This window comes from Polypterus senegalus, chromosome 3 (genome assembly GCF_016835505.1).
Source record: "Polypterus senegalus isolate Bchr_013 chromosome 3, ASM1683550v1, whole genome shotgun sequence".
NCBI lineage: Eukaryota > Metazoa > Chordata > Cladistia > Polypteriformes > Polypteridae > Polypterus > Polypterus senegalus.
Genome location: NC_053156.1, coordinates 42,880,811 through 42,898,524, shown reverse-complemented (window position 1 = coordinate 42,898,524; position 17,714 = coordinate 42,880,811). Strand labels below are relative to the sequence as shown.

The window sequence follows — 17,714 nt, the reverse complement described above, 5'->3', positions numbered from 1 at the left end:
TGTGTGTGTGTGTGTGTGTGTGTGTGTGTATGTATATATATATATATATATATATATATATATATATATATATATATATATATATATATAAACACATATGTACACATGCATATATACACACATATATATGCATAAACTGTATATAAACACACATACATACCAATTTTAATGCACATTTAACTTCTGTTTTTATGGCACTTCTTTCAAAGGTACTATACAAAATACAAAGCAAGCTGAATTAGCGCTAGATAGTATGGTAGCACCTCACCAAGATAATGCATTTAAAATCCATCCCAGTGTGCATGTTCTGCCAGTGTCCATTAGTTTCCATTGACGACTATAAATTATATCCTCACTTCTATTTAATCCAGCTGAAGGTCATGGGGGGCAAAAAACAGCCCTGTAAAAGGCACCAGTTCATTGCAATCTCATAATCACACTGGTGCCAATTTGGAATAACCTGTTAACCTAACCAACACATTACTGGAGATGTGAGAAGAATACTCATGCAGACACTGGCAGAATGAGCAGATCCCAAATAGTCAATAACAGAGCGCCAAACTTGAACCCAGGATGGCGGAACTGCAAGGCAGTAGGGCTAACAACTGCACAACTGGCTACTAACATTGGTTCCATATTAGAGGTTCACCACATTCACCTGCATTCAGGCTGGGGGTCTGTTTTATTTGTGAAGATGCCAGCCCAAAATTCAGCCCCCAAGTAATCCTGAATTGGACTAAATGGGACAAAAAGAGAAGGACGACCCTGGATTGCTTTTGAAGGGCTGAGAACTTCAAAGTAACATGAATACTTGGAGTTCAGCTTGCTAGACACTTTATAGGAGTGTTCACCTCAGCGGGTTCATTGTTCCTGCCTTGTGTCCAGTGCTGCTAGGATTGGCACTTCACCCCACATTACATTGTTTGTTACACATGCACCATTTTACATATAATGAAACGGTGCTCCAGGAGATGGGCTTGGGCTGTATCTGTATGGAGTGTGCATGTTCTACCTATAAATGTACAAAGTCAGTGAAGAATCAAAGTGCAGCCAAATCACAATCCTCAAGGCACTTGCTGTCCGATTCTCCGCTGTTGTGAAAGGTTCAAAAGCAAAGTCAGAAAAAGTATGTCTGGGCAGCACGGAGTGGACAGACTAAGCAGATTCATACAGAGGACTGACAGCTGGGGCAACTGCATGGGATCTGTTTCAGAGGGCATGCAAATAAATATTACTTCTAAAAGGGATTGATTATTTAAAAAAAAGTGCAGGGTGGCACTGCCCGGCTAATCAAATCAAGTAGGTTTCACAAGCCTGAATGTTCTTGGGTGTGACCATCAAAGAGACGACACCCCGAGGCTTAAACAGCCAAGAACTGCATTACAGCAGGCTGCACAAGTCAATGGCACACAATCTACTGGCTTAATGGATGGTCCAGGCTCTTCTTAGAACAACGTTGTAAGCTCTACTTGAATGGTCCATGTCTTCAAATTAGCACTATAGCCTTACAGCTCCAGAGCTACGGAGTTCAAATCCCAGTCCAGCCACTACCCATGCTCCAGTTTCATCCCAAACATGTGCATGCTGGTTTAACTGTCCTATTTAGGCCTGGCTATACAGTACCTTCTTATAGACAGAAGCAGGTTAGAAAACAGATGGATGTGTTCTGAACTGTGGTGGTCAGGCACCCACTTCTGCCAGAAAAGACACAAACAGTTCAGAAAATGCATGGATGTTAATGTTAAACCACCGTGGACAGGTGTGCCATCCAGAGTTTGGTCCAGCCTTGAATTAAATGCTGGGAAAGGCTCCAGCCACCCTAACTGTGGAGTAAAAAGTGGATGCATGGACAGATGGGTGAATTTGTCATCTTTTAACCTTGCTTCATAAAAAGACACTATATAAAATATTCTGCTGATGTTAACATAAGTGATCTTATACAGTACTGGGGGATTATGTTCATCTTCAAAATGACTCCATGAACAATCATGACTTGGTTTAAAAAAAAAAATAAAATTAGTCCCAATAAAACAAACTAATTTATACAGTGCCTTTCAGTATAATTATGCTGTACAGCCTTTTAACAGAATTACAAATTAACACGGAGTGCTATCTCAATACACCTTCCAAGTTGAGAAGTACAGCACATCATATACGCTTACAATATACTCAATTCACTTCAGGGTCTTGGGAGGCAGAGCCAATCCCAGCAGCACTGGGTGCAAGGCAGGAAATTGCCAGTGAACGGTGACACCCGGGTGCTCATTCTATAAGCTGTTTTTAAGCTCATATACTCCTCCAGCTTGTTCACGTTAAAAGTTGTACTGTATTGCCGAGAAGAGTTTGAAGTGTCAGCCTTAAAGTCAGGCGTCCACTGCCTTAGCACTAAGCCACATCACCTTTTAGCTGCTGGCTTTGCAGCACAGCACAGCACAGCAGCCACGGACGTTTGAGATCCTCTCGACCTCCGGCTGGCATCTTTAATGGCTGACTTGCTGGCACAGCAGCAGCAGCAGTTAGTTAGAAGGACGGGGGATTCCTCCCAACTGCTGTAGGACAAAGCACTCCACCACTCCATGAACTTCTGGATAAACTATTTGAATTTTCTGAGAGGTGCTTGGATGTAAAACCGCCTAAAAGAAAGCTGCTCACGGATTTTTTAAATTACTTTGAACTCAAAAGTTTTTGCCACATTTTGACCAACTTTTCCCTTTTTTAATTTCTTAAGGAGTTCATTATAAGGACTTCACAAATTAATTCACGGCTCTGAAAAGACCATCCTTAAAGATGGTGCTTGGTGGCCGGGGGGAGGGTTCTGGCACAGACAAAAATCCATTGAAAGAGCAGAGGGGGCTGGGGACGCACGCACACACGCACCTTGTGCCTCCCTTAGCCCCTCTTAATGATCCAACAACGGGCTGAAAACAGGCGCTTGACTGCCAACAAATGGTGCCAAATGTTATGCTAATGACTCCCACTATTTACAAGACAAGTGCCCCTCCAGTGCCTGCGATGGAAAAGGAAGTAACACCTCTCTTGAAGCGGGCCAGTCTGGTCTGCAGAACAATCGCCAAGGGGGTTTTAAACAGGGCCGCTTTTTAAATAGGACGGCAGCTAATCAACTGCGAGAAAAGAAGTAAAAAATAAACAAACCCGCCATCCTTGAGCTTTACTTTTTTAATGAACTCAGATTCTTTTAAGGTTGCGGACTAAAAAAAAAAACCGCAATTTTCTTGATCCGCGCTGCTGTGTGAATGGACTTCTAATTGAACTGCTTATCCTTAGCAAAGGAGAGAAAGATTTAATTTGAGACAGAGGAGGAATTGGAGAAGAAAGAGGGGCAGCCAATGTGAAGCTCCTGATGCAGATGAACTCTCCTAAAAACCAGTAAATTAAAAACACACACAAATAAACCCACCCAGTATGGCATCACGCTGCCCAGACTTTCAAGTAAGAATTTCACTGCTGACACAATACACTCTTAAAAAATACAATAAAGACGTCAAAGTGGTTCATCAGAGCGATGCCGGGGTCGGGGTAAGGGACATGTATGGTTTCAAAAAGAACCGTCAACTTGAAGGCTCCAGAAAGAACTTTAATTTATTTTAATTTGTAACACGTTTCATAAATAGTTGGTAACAGATTTGTGAGATGCCCAGCCGGTCCCTCATTTTCAAAGGACCCTCACGGCAAACAGTAAGCCAGGCCGAGTTCAGGATTTCTTGATCTGTTGCATCCTGCCAGGTAGCCTGCTAGACAAAGATTTCTGTTGCGTCCACATATTGGGAACCTTTTCAGAGCGCAAAGGAGTCTTCTAAGCAAACACGTTGCTGTAAAAAGTGCCATTAGAACCAGGATTTTTAGGAGTGCACTCTTACTAAAACAACTATTACTGTAATAAGGCCTAGACAGCAAACACAATTAGACTGGGCTGCTTAGTTCTAATTAGGCAGGCTGCTTATTCTTACATTTTGTCTTTACAATTTAATAATAACGCATTCTTGTTATCTTTTATTATTTGGCTGACGCCTTTACCTAAGGCAGCTTACAACATCTGAGACACAATTGGCTGTATTTCGTCTGTTTTTCCAATTGCCATCTGTAGTGACTTGCTCCAGCTCACACAGTGTCAGCAGTGGGATTTGAACTCTCAGCCTCAGGATTTGAAGTCCATAGCCTTAACCACTACCCCACACTGCCTGCCTGATTTATATAGCACCTTTCACATGGGGCAATGTGCCAATCCAGGATTTGCGCCCAACTTCCGGTGCCAGATAAGTTACAATTCTCAACTATTTCAGCAGGTTTAGCACTCTAAGCACAGGTTCAACAATGGATGAATGGACAAATAAATCCGTGTATATTTATATAGTCTCTTAGCATTGCTAAAAATGGCTTTAAACCTGAGGGGGGGGAAAAAAAAAAAAGATGTGCAACATTTCATATTGGCTGTGTAAAGCATCAGTAACTTGACCGTTCTTCTTTAAGTCTCCGTTCCCTATCAGACTGGATGAACCAGCATTTGCAGAGTGCAGAATGGGACAATCACAATGCCATTTTGATCATTTTCAAATGTTTCATTTTTTCCATACATTTCGATCTGCTTTTACTGGAATTACTTCTTTAACATCTGAACCTTTTATAAAACACTAATGCCAGCTCCAGCGTATTCAGCTCATTTTAGTTTTTACTGATCATCCTGCCTCTCTCTATGCATTTTTATATCCTCCTACTCATTTTCTTTAGTTCTAAAGTTGTCCCCACTAGTCCAACCTCTGATGTGCCCTGTACTTTAACTTATGGACTCTTGTTCAAGTGCTTTCTGACCCATAAAATGGCATGCGCCTTGCTGGTAAAGCCACCGTATAAAATAACAGCGCAGTAAATATCCATATCTGTGATCTTCAAAATAACGTCTCTTGGTTGTATGGCATTTCATAGAACCATTACTTGACAAATAACAATTTCAGTCTGCCTATAGGCATTGAAAAGCTTCAAAATATGGGGACAAAACAAATCTTTAATACATAGCAGGCTACCTTGCATGATACAACAGATCAAGAAAACCTGACTTGGCCTGTGCTACTGCACCCAGACAAATTAACTGTTGGGAGTCTTCACTTCATGTATCTAATTTGAGTTACTTTAACTTTGAATAAATTGTTTGCGGACAATACTTAAGTTAAAAAAAAAAATCAGATTCTGATTTGAAGAACTACTTTGGAACCTTTATTTTTAACTGTGTGGCCATACCAACTTTTGATACACATCCTCCTTTCTTCCATTAGACATGGCAAATTGTGCTGGCACTAAAAACAGCACGTCACTCTGTATCTCTTATTTGTAAGGACACAGTGGGGCTTTGGTATATATCAGCGACTCAGCATAGACTGGGACAGAGGGAACTCTGGTTTCACCCTTTAAAAACTACTAGATCTAAAATGGCACTTTACTGGGTTGTGCTGTTCAACGTAGACCTTTTTCTTTGAGAAAGACCCTTTAATTCTGGAAAGGGGTTTTCACAAGTTTATTACCTGATCTTGCATTTCTCAAATCTATTATCATCTGCCTATTCATGGTTATTGATGGAATTTGTTAAAGACCAAAATAAAAAGGCCTCTTTAGATCCTTCATGTGGTCAGTAATCTAAATGGTTCCCCTATGACATCACTTTGAAGACCCACTTTGGCAACTTTATTTTTAAAGAGTTGAGTAGTGCGTTACATAACCAATGCATTCCCCTCTACCAATTAAAAACACTTTGTGGAATTCACAGCCAGTTTTTCCAGTTGAAAACTATAAAAAGTAAATATCTGAAAATAAAAAGCCATGTGTACCGTTTATACAAACTGAGATAAAGGCACGAGCGATAGAAGAAACTGGCACAAACAAATTGGAGGAGGAGAGAAGCGCAAAGCCAGACAGATAAAGCTGAGAAACATTCGCTCCAGGATAAGCAACTAAAGGCAAAGCCGAAGTGGCTCAGGTTTGAATCAAACCCGAAAATAAAGACGCCTCGCAGACTCGGGTCGATTACTTAGGCGGGCTACGCCAAGGTGCTTTTTTTCTTCTTTTTTTTCCCAAAAATGTGTTAACCTCCGAAGATCGGTGTGTTCCATCTGCCGCCAGTCCACGCCAATGTCCGTTTATGCCTATTAAGCCGGCGGGCTGCGCAGCAATCAAGAGCCGCAATCTCGAGGAGCTGGCAGCGCGCTTTGACTGCCAGCCCGATCGAACACATTCATTCGCGACTGCTGTGCGACAGGCTGCGCTCATCGATCGGAAACTGTTTGGCTGGAAATACTAATCAGGCAATCAGCCTTTCCTTCAAGGCTTATCTAGCACATTAAAGAAGAAATGCAAACTTCACTTTCCCTCTGACAAAACTCCTACACGGAATTAAAGACGGACCCCCTAATACTTTTATTTGGGTTATTTGTCTTGTATTCCGCTTGGTTATCTCCTGTTAGTTTGCTGTGTGATCGTGTGTGCTTTGCCAAGTGACCGGAGATTGGGCTGCCTGTTTCTCTAATATAAAATGAAGATTACTTGTTCGCGCAATTGGACCTGTATAGAGGCGCTGCGGGGAAACGTCGCCTGCTTAAATCCTCATTCAGTTCGCAATGGGTAGCGTTCTATGTTAAGTTTGTTTGCTCGGTGTACTCAAATTTTACTTTATATATAAAACAAGACTTATCCTTTAAGAATGCCCCTTGGCGAACCGACATCCCGACCAGGACGGCTTCCTACTCCACATTTTCGCTGTCTTCTACCAAATCAACGGATTTCAGAACACACTTGGGTAACTGACTATTCGGGGTTTCGGCTTATGGTTCGCTGGGCATATTAACGACATCTGCACAAAGTCCGGTATGTGTGTATCAGACCGTCTTAGTTTATTTGAATCAATGAAAGTAATGGAAGGCGCTCATACTCATCAACACTCTAGAACATTGGGGTCTAGGGGGGAGCCTATATCCCAGAAGCAGTTTCGGCCAGGGTCAGGTCCTTCCTTTAAATCAGTGTTGTGGGTGCGTACCGCCTATTCGTGGCAGGAGTCCACCTTTAAGTACCTTAGAGACACCAGCTACTCATTTAAAAAAATTACCAATGAATCCAACACGTGGGTCCATAGGGGTGGGCCGGATGCGGCAGGGCGTTTTAAAACAAATCTTCAACAATCGCTTATTTGGACTAGCTTCTTATTCCTATATTTGATACTCAGTGAACTTATAGGAGATGGGATCTTCAAAAACCCGTCTTCGGTGACATGCCTCGAGCAAACGGTCAACACAGGTCACTTCACTCAGCGCACGCTCAGAAGGCACCACCTGTAGTCGATAAAGCCCGCAACTCCAACTTCCCAGCAAGAAGGCTAAATGAATTTCTTTCTTGCGTTTACAGAACAAAGACTGGATGAAAAACTAATAAAAACCTGAAAGAGCAGAGAGCTTGCGTGCCAACTACCATTAAAAATTCCATTCGCTTTTTACATCACAGTCGAGTGAACATAAAAAAAATATATAGCGTTCCCTGTAATTTCTCCTCCTTCTGTAATAAATCAAGGCGCAGCCAGGGTAACGTAATGGCAAAGCTGCGGTATAATGTTACTAATGGTTATGACTTCCACCGATCTACATAGGTCACCGCATAAAGCGCACGCGCAAATGTGGGTGAGCGAACGAACACGCTACATATATGCATTATATTGGAAAAATCAGGTGAAAGTCGATTATCTCCTTCTACAGGCGAAGGCACAGCATCACCACCAAAGTCAAATCTGCAACTGCTATCGCGTATAGAAACCCCAAAAACTTCCACAGTTCAATTTAACCTCGGATTTTACACAAATGCTCTGCTCTATACTGAGGGAGAGAGAGAGAAAGACACTTAACCAAATCGAAAAAATACTTTTACGGCAGTAGCAATTTCAGCTAAATACACATACTATAAGAAACAGCAACGTCCTTCTCCAGAGCCCCTTGTTCCTATATGCAATGGAGTCTGATCAAGATTGCACTGGACACTGATAACTCTCAACAAAAGAGACGTCGTTTGAACTCCAGCCATATACATGGAGTGATCATCAAGCAGGCTAAAATATACAAAGACAAAAAACAGGAAATCTCGTGGCTGGCAAGAATACTGATAAGGTGAAGGAGCATCAGACAAACTTTGGCAGCTCTGCAATTAATGCATGCAATTGACACACTATAAACAACATCTTGTAGACAAATTGGGGACAGGGCAGCTCTTAAGGACAAGTGGTAAGATACTGGCACAATTTGGCTGTTAGCAAAGTATATAAACCCAAAACATCAAGGATGTCTTTTTTTGTTGTTTTTAAAAGTGAATATAAAAAACGTGTTTAGTGCTCATCAGTTCAGATTACACACATTTTTATTTATTTATTTACATTATATATACACACGAGTATATTATTTATTTTATATATATATATATATATATATATATATATATATATATATATATATATATATATATATATATATACACACACACACACAGTAATTTTACACACTGTACATATATTTAGGTGTGTAAAATGTCTGAGTGTATTTACAGTGTGTATATAGCTCTCTATAGCCACAATGTGTACACATATAAATAAAAGTGATTGTGTGTAGATATTATAACATGCTTATATATAAAATAAAATGGGGGGTCATAGAGAGCTGGAGCTTATTAAAAGCAGCTCACTATTGGACAGGTGAGCAGTCCATTTAAAGTCCCACAAATCTGCAACTGCACTCGGACTGATTAACCTAAGCAGCACAACTTTGAGAATGCAAGAGTAAAATTTGAGAGACATGTATTCAAACATTTTATGCACTCACTTCAGTCCATTATAGTGTAATGAGAAGCTCAAGTCTTCCCTAAGATGAAAGCCGGAAAAGCAAACCTTGGTTTGGTGCGTCATCCCATTGCAAGATACATTCGGGACACACTTTGCCACACAAGTCAAGTTACACATAGTTATTAATCAGCTGTCAATGTCTTTAGAGTAAGCAAGATCAGAGTAACCAGAAAAAAAGGTAAGAAAAGGAAAAACTTCTGTTATAAATTGTGTTACCCATGGATTAACACAAGTATATAATATCAGACTATACATTTATATCCACACCTGATGATGGCTGTACAGCGTCTTTAACCTTCTTTCCTTTTCAGTGTGGAAACAACCATTAACCTTCGTATACATTTATATTGCCATATATAAACAGACGGGATATTTTACACACACATGTATATACATTACATACATTTTATTCACACTCTAACATTCTTCCAAACATTTTTTTTTTGTCGCCATTTGGAGCACAGAAAAGTTAATTGACTCACTCAAGGTCACAGAGTTACTCCAAGGCTGTCCATTACCCCACTACACCATACCGCCTGCCAACATACATACGCAACCACAATATCCAAGAATGTTTAAAGTTAACATCCATCTGTCTTCTTGCTCAGACACTCTTTTCTCTGCACAGTACAGCACAGTGTAATCTAGTCCTATGGCCAACATATGTAAGATATTAGAGCTGACAGGTACGGGTCTGTAATAAGACACATTGAAAGTAATAATATTTTCCAAATACTCGTTGTTTAAAAAAAGTTGAGGAAGGTTGTGCTCGACCATTCAGTTTCCATTCTATTATAATTTATTCTTGGCAGCACCACGACAAATCCGTAGGCTTTGGCCCAGTCCACACTGCTTAGACCTCAGCCATAAGTATTCTTCAAGGAGCCGTGTGGAGCCACCTACATACAAATATGTAGCAAACCTCCACCTAGCTTGGCCGTTTCTGGACATGCAGTCTAAACTGAAAGGACAGATCAGCTCTGGGCACATTTCTTTTACTAAATGCAAATTGCCATAAAGATTAAGGATGTCTTTAAAATTTATCAGATCAAGTCCTCTCTAATTTAACAACCCTCAAAGTAAGCTCAATGACAAAGTGTTTTTACAGAGCAATTAGAGAAACTTCTTCTACTCCTCCTTGAAGGAAATGAGCAATAGCATGTAAAATGTTACACTTTGTGGGCCACTTTAAACCTTTGTAGTTAACTAAAGTGGGCAGGCAATTGTCAGTATTAAGGAGGATTTTAATGTAATGGATTCCTGCAAAAGCTTGCTTATTGTATGCAAACACAGCTTCTTTTCATTGCAAAGTCAATTTCCACGCCCCTCAAAAGTCTTTTTGAAACCATTCATTGACGGCGCTTTAGGAGTGCATCTTCAATAATCCTTAATTTAGGTGAAGATAAAGCCCAGTGAACACACCCTCGTCTTAAAAACAAAAACAGCACACACCTAAAACACACACACACAAATACCTTAATATGATAACAGTGCTAAAAAATGGAAATGAACATTCAGCACCCCATAAATCTAACATAACTGTGTTAAAATTCACAAAGTGTGGATTTTAAATAAATGAAAGTGGTATTAAAGGGCATAGGGGTTCAGTCATCTGTGAGGGCTCAGTTAAACGTTATACAACTTCTCCTCTTCCTCTGTGCATTACATTTTAAATATGTACACAGACAAACACTTTAAAAAAGAGTTCCAAAGTGGCTCTTCATGGTGACAACATACATGAACTGTTTTTGGGTGCAGATGAAGGTTCCAGAAAGAAAGAAAAAAAAAATCAACTATTTAGATCCATAAGAAGTTCTATAAACAGATAAGATTTGTGAAACGCCAGTGGTTTTCTGATTTTAAAAGGACTCTTACTGTATACGATAACACAAACTGGGTTCAGGTTTTCTTAATCTGTTTTGTCCTTGCAGGTCGCCTACTAGACATTAAAGATTTCTGTGTTGTCCACAAATTAAGAACTTTGAAATTACATTGTTCACTGCCAAGCAAGGAGTCTACGGGGAACCACACAACCCCAGTCAAGTCCCGTTAGGAAACCATTAGAAGTTTTTTTCCATCCAATTTAGTCCTTTTCGGAGTTGCTGACAGCTGGAGTAGCCAGATAGACAGAGCCTTGTCTACCTTGCATGTGACTGGCAGGGGACATCAGCCATGTACAATATGTATATAAAACAAATGGGACGCGTTGGCCCCTTCCCATAAATTAAAGCCAAATAATTATGAGGTGCCCGTCACAGTTGACCAGCTCACAGCAGATTATTAACCAGTATATCCATCCAAACCCTGAACCAGTTTTATTCAGAAAATGGCTACAGAGAGCTGAAGCTCGGTGCAAGCAGGCCATCACATAAATTATTTTATGATACAAGTATATCAAAAACATTGGTGGGATTTATAACAAGAACTTCACAGAAGGCTGCATGGGATTCAAAGCAGGAGCCAAAACAGAGACAGACTGCATCTCTGGCACTTGGCAGTCTGTACCCTTAGAACTGCACACACACCGATTACTAAACCCACTCAACCCAGTTCAGAGCACTGGGAGTAAAGACAAAAGGGGTGTGCAGTTTACACACATCCACATTCTAATTGGAACTTAGGATATGAGTCAATACAAGTAAAACTTCATTTCTAAAAATAACACATCGAAAACAATTTCCATTGTGTCCACTGGTTCTGATGATGTGGATTGACTTTCTTAAAAGGACAGACATTTACGAAGTGGGAATTAAGGGTTTGCTCCATCTGGAAGAGACAAGTAAAATAAATTGAACTAGAAAGTGTACGGGAGGATGGAACCTTACTTCATTTTAAAAGTCTGCGATATCAACCCTTGGAAAGGAGGAAAGTTCAAAGACTTTAAAAGGTGCTGAAAAAGTGTTTGGAGGAGGCACTAAATTGACCAAAAGCCCGTCATTAACATATTGGTGCTAAAACTTTGGACCACGGGAGCCGTTTATTATAGCCACGCACAAGAGTGTTGGTAATAGTCACTAGAAAGCACAACTCTATAGCCAAGATACGAGTTTCAAAACCTGGGATGGATTAGGCATTCCACACAATGTCCGCCTGACATTACTGACTTGAAGAAAGTCTCAAGAAACAACGAGGATATTTGGGTTTTCGGAGCGCCTTTATTATACACCCTCACTGCATGAAGACAAAAACATTTCTATTTCCAACTTTGGAAGATCCAAACAACCAGAGACTAAGCCGAGTAAAATGATAGGCTTCCCCCATAATGAACGAGTAGTTATTAACGCCGAGGTTTAATTGCGGAGCAAAGTGGAACGTGCCAATTAACGCAAGTCTCGAGATGGCCGAAAGCGCCTGGCCGCGCACCTCACAATAAAAGACGCGCATTCCCCTCGCTACCACCGGTTGGTTTAGTCAGCTACGTGTAACGACAGTTCCACTGAATTAACAAGCCTGGCGCCGAACAAAGCGAGCTGAAGAATCTTTGCCTTGAATTAAAATCTCAATGGTGAAAAAAAAGTTATCCACACAATACACGGAAAAGACGCCGATTCCGCATTTTTGCTGCTTCTCGGCTCAATGTTAAGATATTTTTCTCCCACTTCCTGTTCCACAGCACAATCAATGCAATTTGAAAAGCGTAATATAAAGTGACACACGCCTTGCTGTGCAGCCCACCTCCCCAGAATTGATTCACCGCCAGGGTTCCCAACAATTACAAGCTTGACATGTGCACCATTAACTCAGCAGCCAAGTCAGACTTGCTTTATTTATCCACAGAAAACAAAACTAATCGAATCGGCTGGCCAGCAAATTGAGACGTGCTTCATTCTCCTTAAAGCGCTAATAAGTTCGACCTCTAGCTCCTTTTCGTTCCACGTAATGTCCACATCGACTGCAGAAAAACAGCAATTAGCACTGAACCAATAATCTCTACAATCGACAGGTAAAGGAACCTTGGATCAGCAGTTATGGAAATAAAAGCAGAAGCAATTAGTTTCGGACAGTCGCGCGCTGGACACAAACTGCAGCTTCGCTGGAAATGGAATCAGACTTAAAATCAATTCAGAAAAAAAAGTTTACCTAGCTGAATGCATTGCTCGACTTTCTATTCTTCAAACATTAATAGGTGATGTACAGCATACGATATGAACAAAATAACAGGCGAGCACTTGTTTTGCTTTTGCTATAGGGTCTTAAACGATAAAGACTCACATTGCCCCGGGTGCGCATATATAAAACAAGTAGCCTCCGCTCTGTGGGATCATAGATCACAATAAATACATAAGATGTGGTCAAAATGATAATACCACAAACGTGAAACCGCAAGCGTGCAGGTTTGAAGCTGAGGCTGGTCAATATGTGGAATGCTTTCAAGATGACGAGCTCGGCAAGCTTGCTGGAGCTGGCGGATTTGTCGGACCACGTCTATTTGTACATACCATCTGATGAATTCTCTACTGCAAGGTCCTTCTCAAAGCGTTGATTAGATTTTTGTTGCATGTATTTTGTTTTTTCCATGAAGACTAAACGACTTGCCCACGGTCACACAGTACCAGTAGTGGGATTTGAACCCATAAACTCAAGATCTGAAGTCTAAAGACTTAACCACTATACGCCACAATGCCAATACGTGTAACTGATTTATGTACATCAGTACACGTAAGGTACCTTGGGTGGTATTCGATACACCAATTTTATAGCTGAAGCGAGGAATTGCGACTTGTTTTGTGCTTTGGAGTCCATTTTCTTTATTTCCAACATCATCACTACAAGACCCCCCCAACAGTTGGACACCCTTGCATCTTTTTAAACAAACGTGTCGAACCGAAGCACGAGCAGAGAATTTAAGAACGGCCACATTTCTCAAAGAAAGAAATCCGAATCCAGCATCAATGTCGAGATCTTCCGATTTCTTAAATAACAATCGGTCACATTCTAAGGTTCAAAAATTCGAACACACGACCTTCCCCTTGCAAGGGCAAAGTTTATTTTTAAATGTAACCATATTTGGTAAAATTTAAGGTAAAGGGTGCAGGGTGCTACAAAAGGCATCTTTAAAAATGTAAGTGGTAAATGTTCATTAACCTAAAATCACAATGTACCCGTACTTGAACTCTATTAGTGACATATTCATAAGTGGAAGACCCTGTAGCAACACTGCTAACTTTTCCTCAGTCCTATTTATTCTTCAAACGTCGGCACCCGTATTTTCGGAAAGCTATCTTGAACCATCGCGCAATGAATGATCGAAACACAGCATGTTCCCCTCCATGGTGGGGGTCAAGCACTGCTCATGGCCCATACACCCCCCCTTCCGTGATCCTTAAGCAGAAGGCCAGGGGAATGTGAATTCAATTAAAACATCACACGCTTCACCGCGTTTCAAACTCGCGACGTTCGCCTAACACCAAAGGAAAAAGAGTAACAAATAACTGAAGAAACTCACGAGGATTTCAAGTACCGATCTAACCGGGAGCTCAAAACCCCCTTTTTCTGTGTGCGGGGCATTTATACCCCCACTGGTCGGGGCTTATAGTGCGATCCGTCTGATAACACCCTAATCCGGGGAGTGAGAATTTTAAATGCAAATCCCTTTATTATAAAATCGGTTCCATTTAATCCGATTTTGGGAAGATCCTCTCAGTGCTGGCAGGGGAAACAGTCGGGTAAACTAAAGCGCAAATAAAACCTTGAGTTTCTTTAGAAGGCAGATTTACATTTCTCGGCGTTAATTTCTTCTGCTCTTTTGCGCTTTCGTCCTGAAAGCGGTTTAAAGAAATCTGCCACTAGAATGAAAGTGGTCAGCTTGCACACTCACAAATGCCTAAAAAGAAAGGAAGAAAGAATGAATTTTGAGAGAGGGGGGTGGGTGGTAGCACTGACAATGCACGGACAGCCTTTTTAGTCCAAAATGAATTAAACTGAAACATGCGAATTCAACCAACAATGTCGAAGTACAGCTATTGTTAAGGTCACCGTATTTTCAGGAATTAATAAAGATTGCATTCCCTGAAAAAATAAAACCCTTCTGATCTCTTAATACGTTGAATTTAAAATCAAAATTACAAACATATAGCTAGGGAAAAGAGTAAACGATCCATAAAATTAAACACCGACTAGTAAGTGTAGTTGTGTACCTTTGCAAGCATTTGTCGTTTTTAATGCTCATTACTTACCTTCTACGGCAAACGATACATGGGCGATGCCTAAAAACAGCCACAGGTACATGGTTTGGAACATTTCGACGAAGTGTTAGTATAAAAATATATAATCCTGCAAGTGTGCCAAATATAAAAATTCTCAAAAGCTTTATAAAAATTTTAAATAAAAACTTGACAATCTGTCAGCTTTTATTTCGGGTCATAATGTGCTCAGTCACGACGATTAAATATCCCGTTTTGGCAACAAAATTAAAAGTGATGCTGCAGTAATATGCCGTGTAAAATGTTACTTCTTCGAGTAAAAAAAGTTTGTTTAAATCTCCGTAGTCAGACTGCAGTGTGAGACTTTCAGAGACTGGGTGATCGCGGCACACTCCGCGACCTATCCACTTGCTATCCTTCACACTACTGTTTGACGTGACACCTCGTTTTCAGTCTTCAGTATCCGAATTCTTGGTGGGGAAAAAAAACACGACTGGACCGAGTTTCAAACGTCCTCCTTTAAAGCCACGCTTTGCAAGCTTTGTCCAAACTGCGAACCATCAAGCACGGAAGGTTTTGCTCCTTTCAACGTTAACAAAAAAAATCACTAAAGATTTTTAAATGCCGTCGTTAATGTACCGGAACTCTTCAGATTTCAGTCTTTTAAGAGCGCTATCGGTGTCTCCAGCAGCATCTCTCTTTACCGACGAAACGGTTGTTGCTTTGCGGCATGCAAAATTAGAACTACAAAATAATTCGTATTCCTTTGTTTCCGTGATGTGTCTTCCTCCTCGCAAAAATATCCAACAAAGAAATATAGGTAGCTTCAGACGAAAACGTTTATATTTCCTGCTTTTACTCGGTTTAAGGTTTCGAAAAGTTACACACCAAACTTTCCTTGCGCAAAGCAAACAGATACTAAGCCGCAAAGCAAATGCTTGTCAAGTGAGGCGTTTTGGCTCCGCCCCAACGCCTAGTGAAACTCGCTCATTCGACCATGTATCTGCCACTCTGAAGGAGGGCGTGTATAATAATACGAACCAGTGTCAACTCGTCCGGAGGAACAACCGCTGCTGGAATCTATCTATCTATCTATCTATCTATCTATCTATCTATCTATCTATCTATCTATCTATCTATCTATCTATCTATCTATCTATCTATCTATCGAGGAAACGTTGGCAATTAGAAATTTATATAGATATGGTATTTAACCCCTAGCGCTAGTCGTGTTTTTTAAATATTGCTTCCTTGGAGATATCTACCATCTCAATATTACAAAAAGCTTTTTGTTGTGCGTATTTTGAGTTACAGGTATTCTTTTTTTATGGAGTGTTTTGCGTTTCAGCGCGTTTCCTCGTATGTGTTTTCGGCAGTTGTTGATGCCGTCAAAATCAAGAGCCGAATAAGAAATATAAATCGCAGTACTATTAAGTTGTTTTTAACAGCACGCTCTAAAAAATCAGTATACATACGCAATGATAGAGCAAGCACCCGACTAACCACAGTGTTTCTCCCGCACTTATATATTTGTGATTTTGAATGTCGTCCGCTTCGGACAAGAGTTCTAGCAATACGCCTTGTATGTGCATGTTTTTAATGATTTGTTTAAATTGTTACATTATATTCTATATTTTCTGAAATGTTATGATGGTGTATCAAGGAGGTTACGCAGTAATATCGAGAGGCTTACGTGCTGAATTGTAAGGTGTACGCGCAGGCTTTGAGCCGACCCCCATGGCACGGTGCACTTTCGAATGCCACTTGAGGGCTACAGACCGAATCCCCTGTTCCCACTTTCAAATGCAGACTTGTTAGCGTGCCATTTCCATCATAACAACCGAGATGCAAGGAGGATTAATACAGCGGGGCGAGAGAAAGGGGCATGGGCGGCTACTAGTCTTCTCACTAGACTTTATTCGAATGCTAAGCACAGAATGGAAACGTGTTAAACACCGGTTATCAGATCCTCTGATGGAGTTGAGCCGCTAATCGTCTGCATTTTCACACTTTCTAAACGATCGGTTTTCGTCGCCTTTATACAGGTATTGGTTTCAATCGAGTGTTTCGTCCCTTTTGTTTTTTTGACTGCTCTACTAGCGCCAACTAGCGGCGGACAGTAAGTGTGCGCCCCATTTAAGTGAAACTAAGAAACCGCAGACTGAAAGCTTTTGAGCGCTGCGCGGGGCTTTATTAATAAAACCCCGCGGCTTCGCTAATCATACGCGGCTTTGGGTGAGGTTTAAAGCGGCTCTTTGATCGCTTTATATAGAAGCCGTTTTGGAGAATGCGATCAGGAATTCCGCTCCTCCTAAATCCAGTATTCGTAATAATATATGTTACTTTAACTAAAATCTTATTGCAAACAATGGTTACTTCAGTGTTAAAAACTGTCATCATTAAAAAGAACAAAGAAAAACAAGTGGGCTTTGCAGCCCGGTTCTTATATGCCTTGTGAGCCCACAATAATCGGGTGGGGATTTGAAAATCCCTAATGTGCATCTTTCCACCACACTGCTATGGAAATGCTTCACCATCTTTATAATTCTGTGTCAAGAAATATTTTTCCAACGCTTCTGCAAAATCTGCTTTTAACCTTCTGCAGACTTTGCTTCTAGTCCTTTTGGAAGAATGCAGTTGAAATTAACAACCAGCATCCAACTATAACGTCGTACACAGCAAAATTCATTCAT

General features: G+C 40.7%; 1 protein-coding gene across 2 annotated transcripts in view; it reads right to left on the bottom strand.

The window, feature by feature from the left end:
- The window catches only part of LOC120525082 (ephrin type-B receptor 4a-like), a 65,163-nt gene extending 49,235 nt beyond the window's left edge, over positions 1-15,928 (bottom strand). For both annotated transcript variants that reach the window (XM_039747062.1, XM_039747063.1), the window contains exon 1: positions 15,055-15,928. In XM_039747062.1, the coding sequence (XP_039602996.1) occupies positions 15,055-15,118 (64 nt within the window). In that variant the 5' untranslated portion in view covers positions 15,119-15,928. The remainder of the gene's footprint in view (positions 1-15,054) is intronic.
- Positions 15,929-17,714: the final 1,786 nt, after the last annotated feature.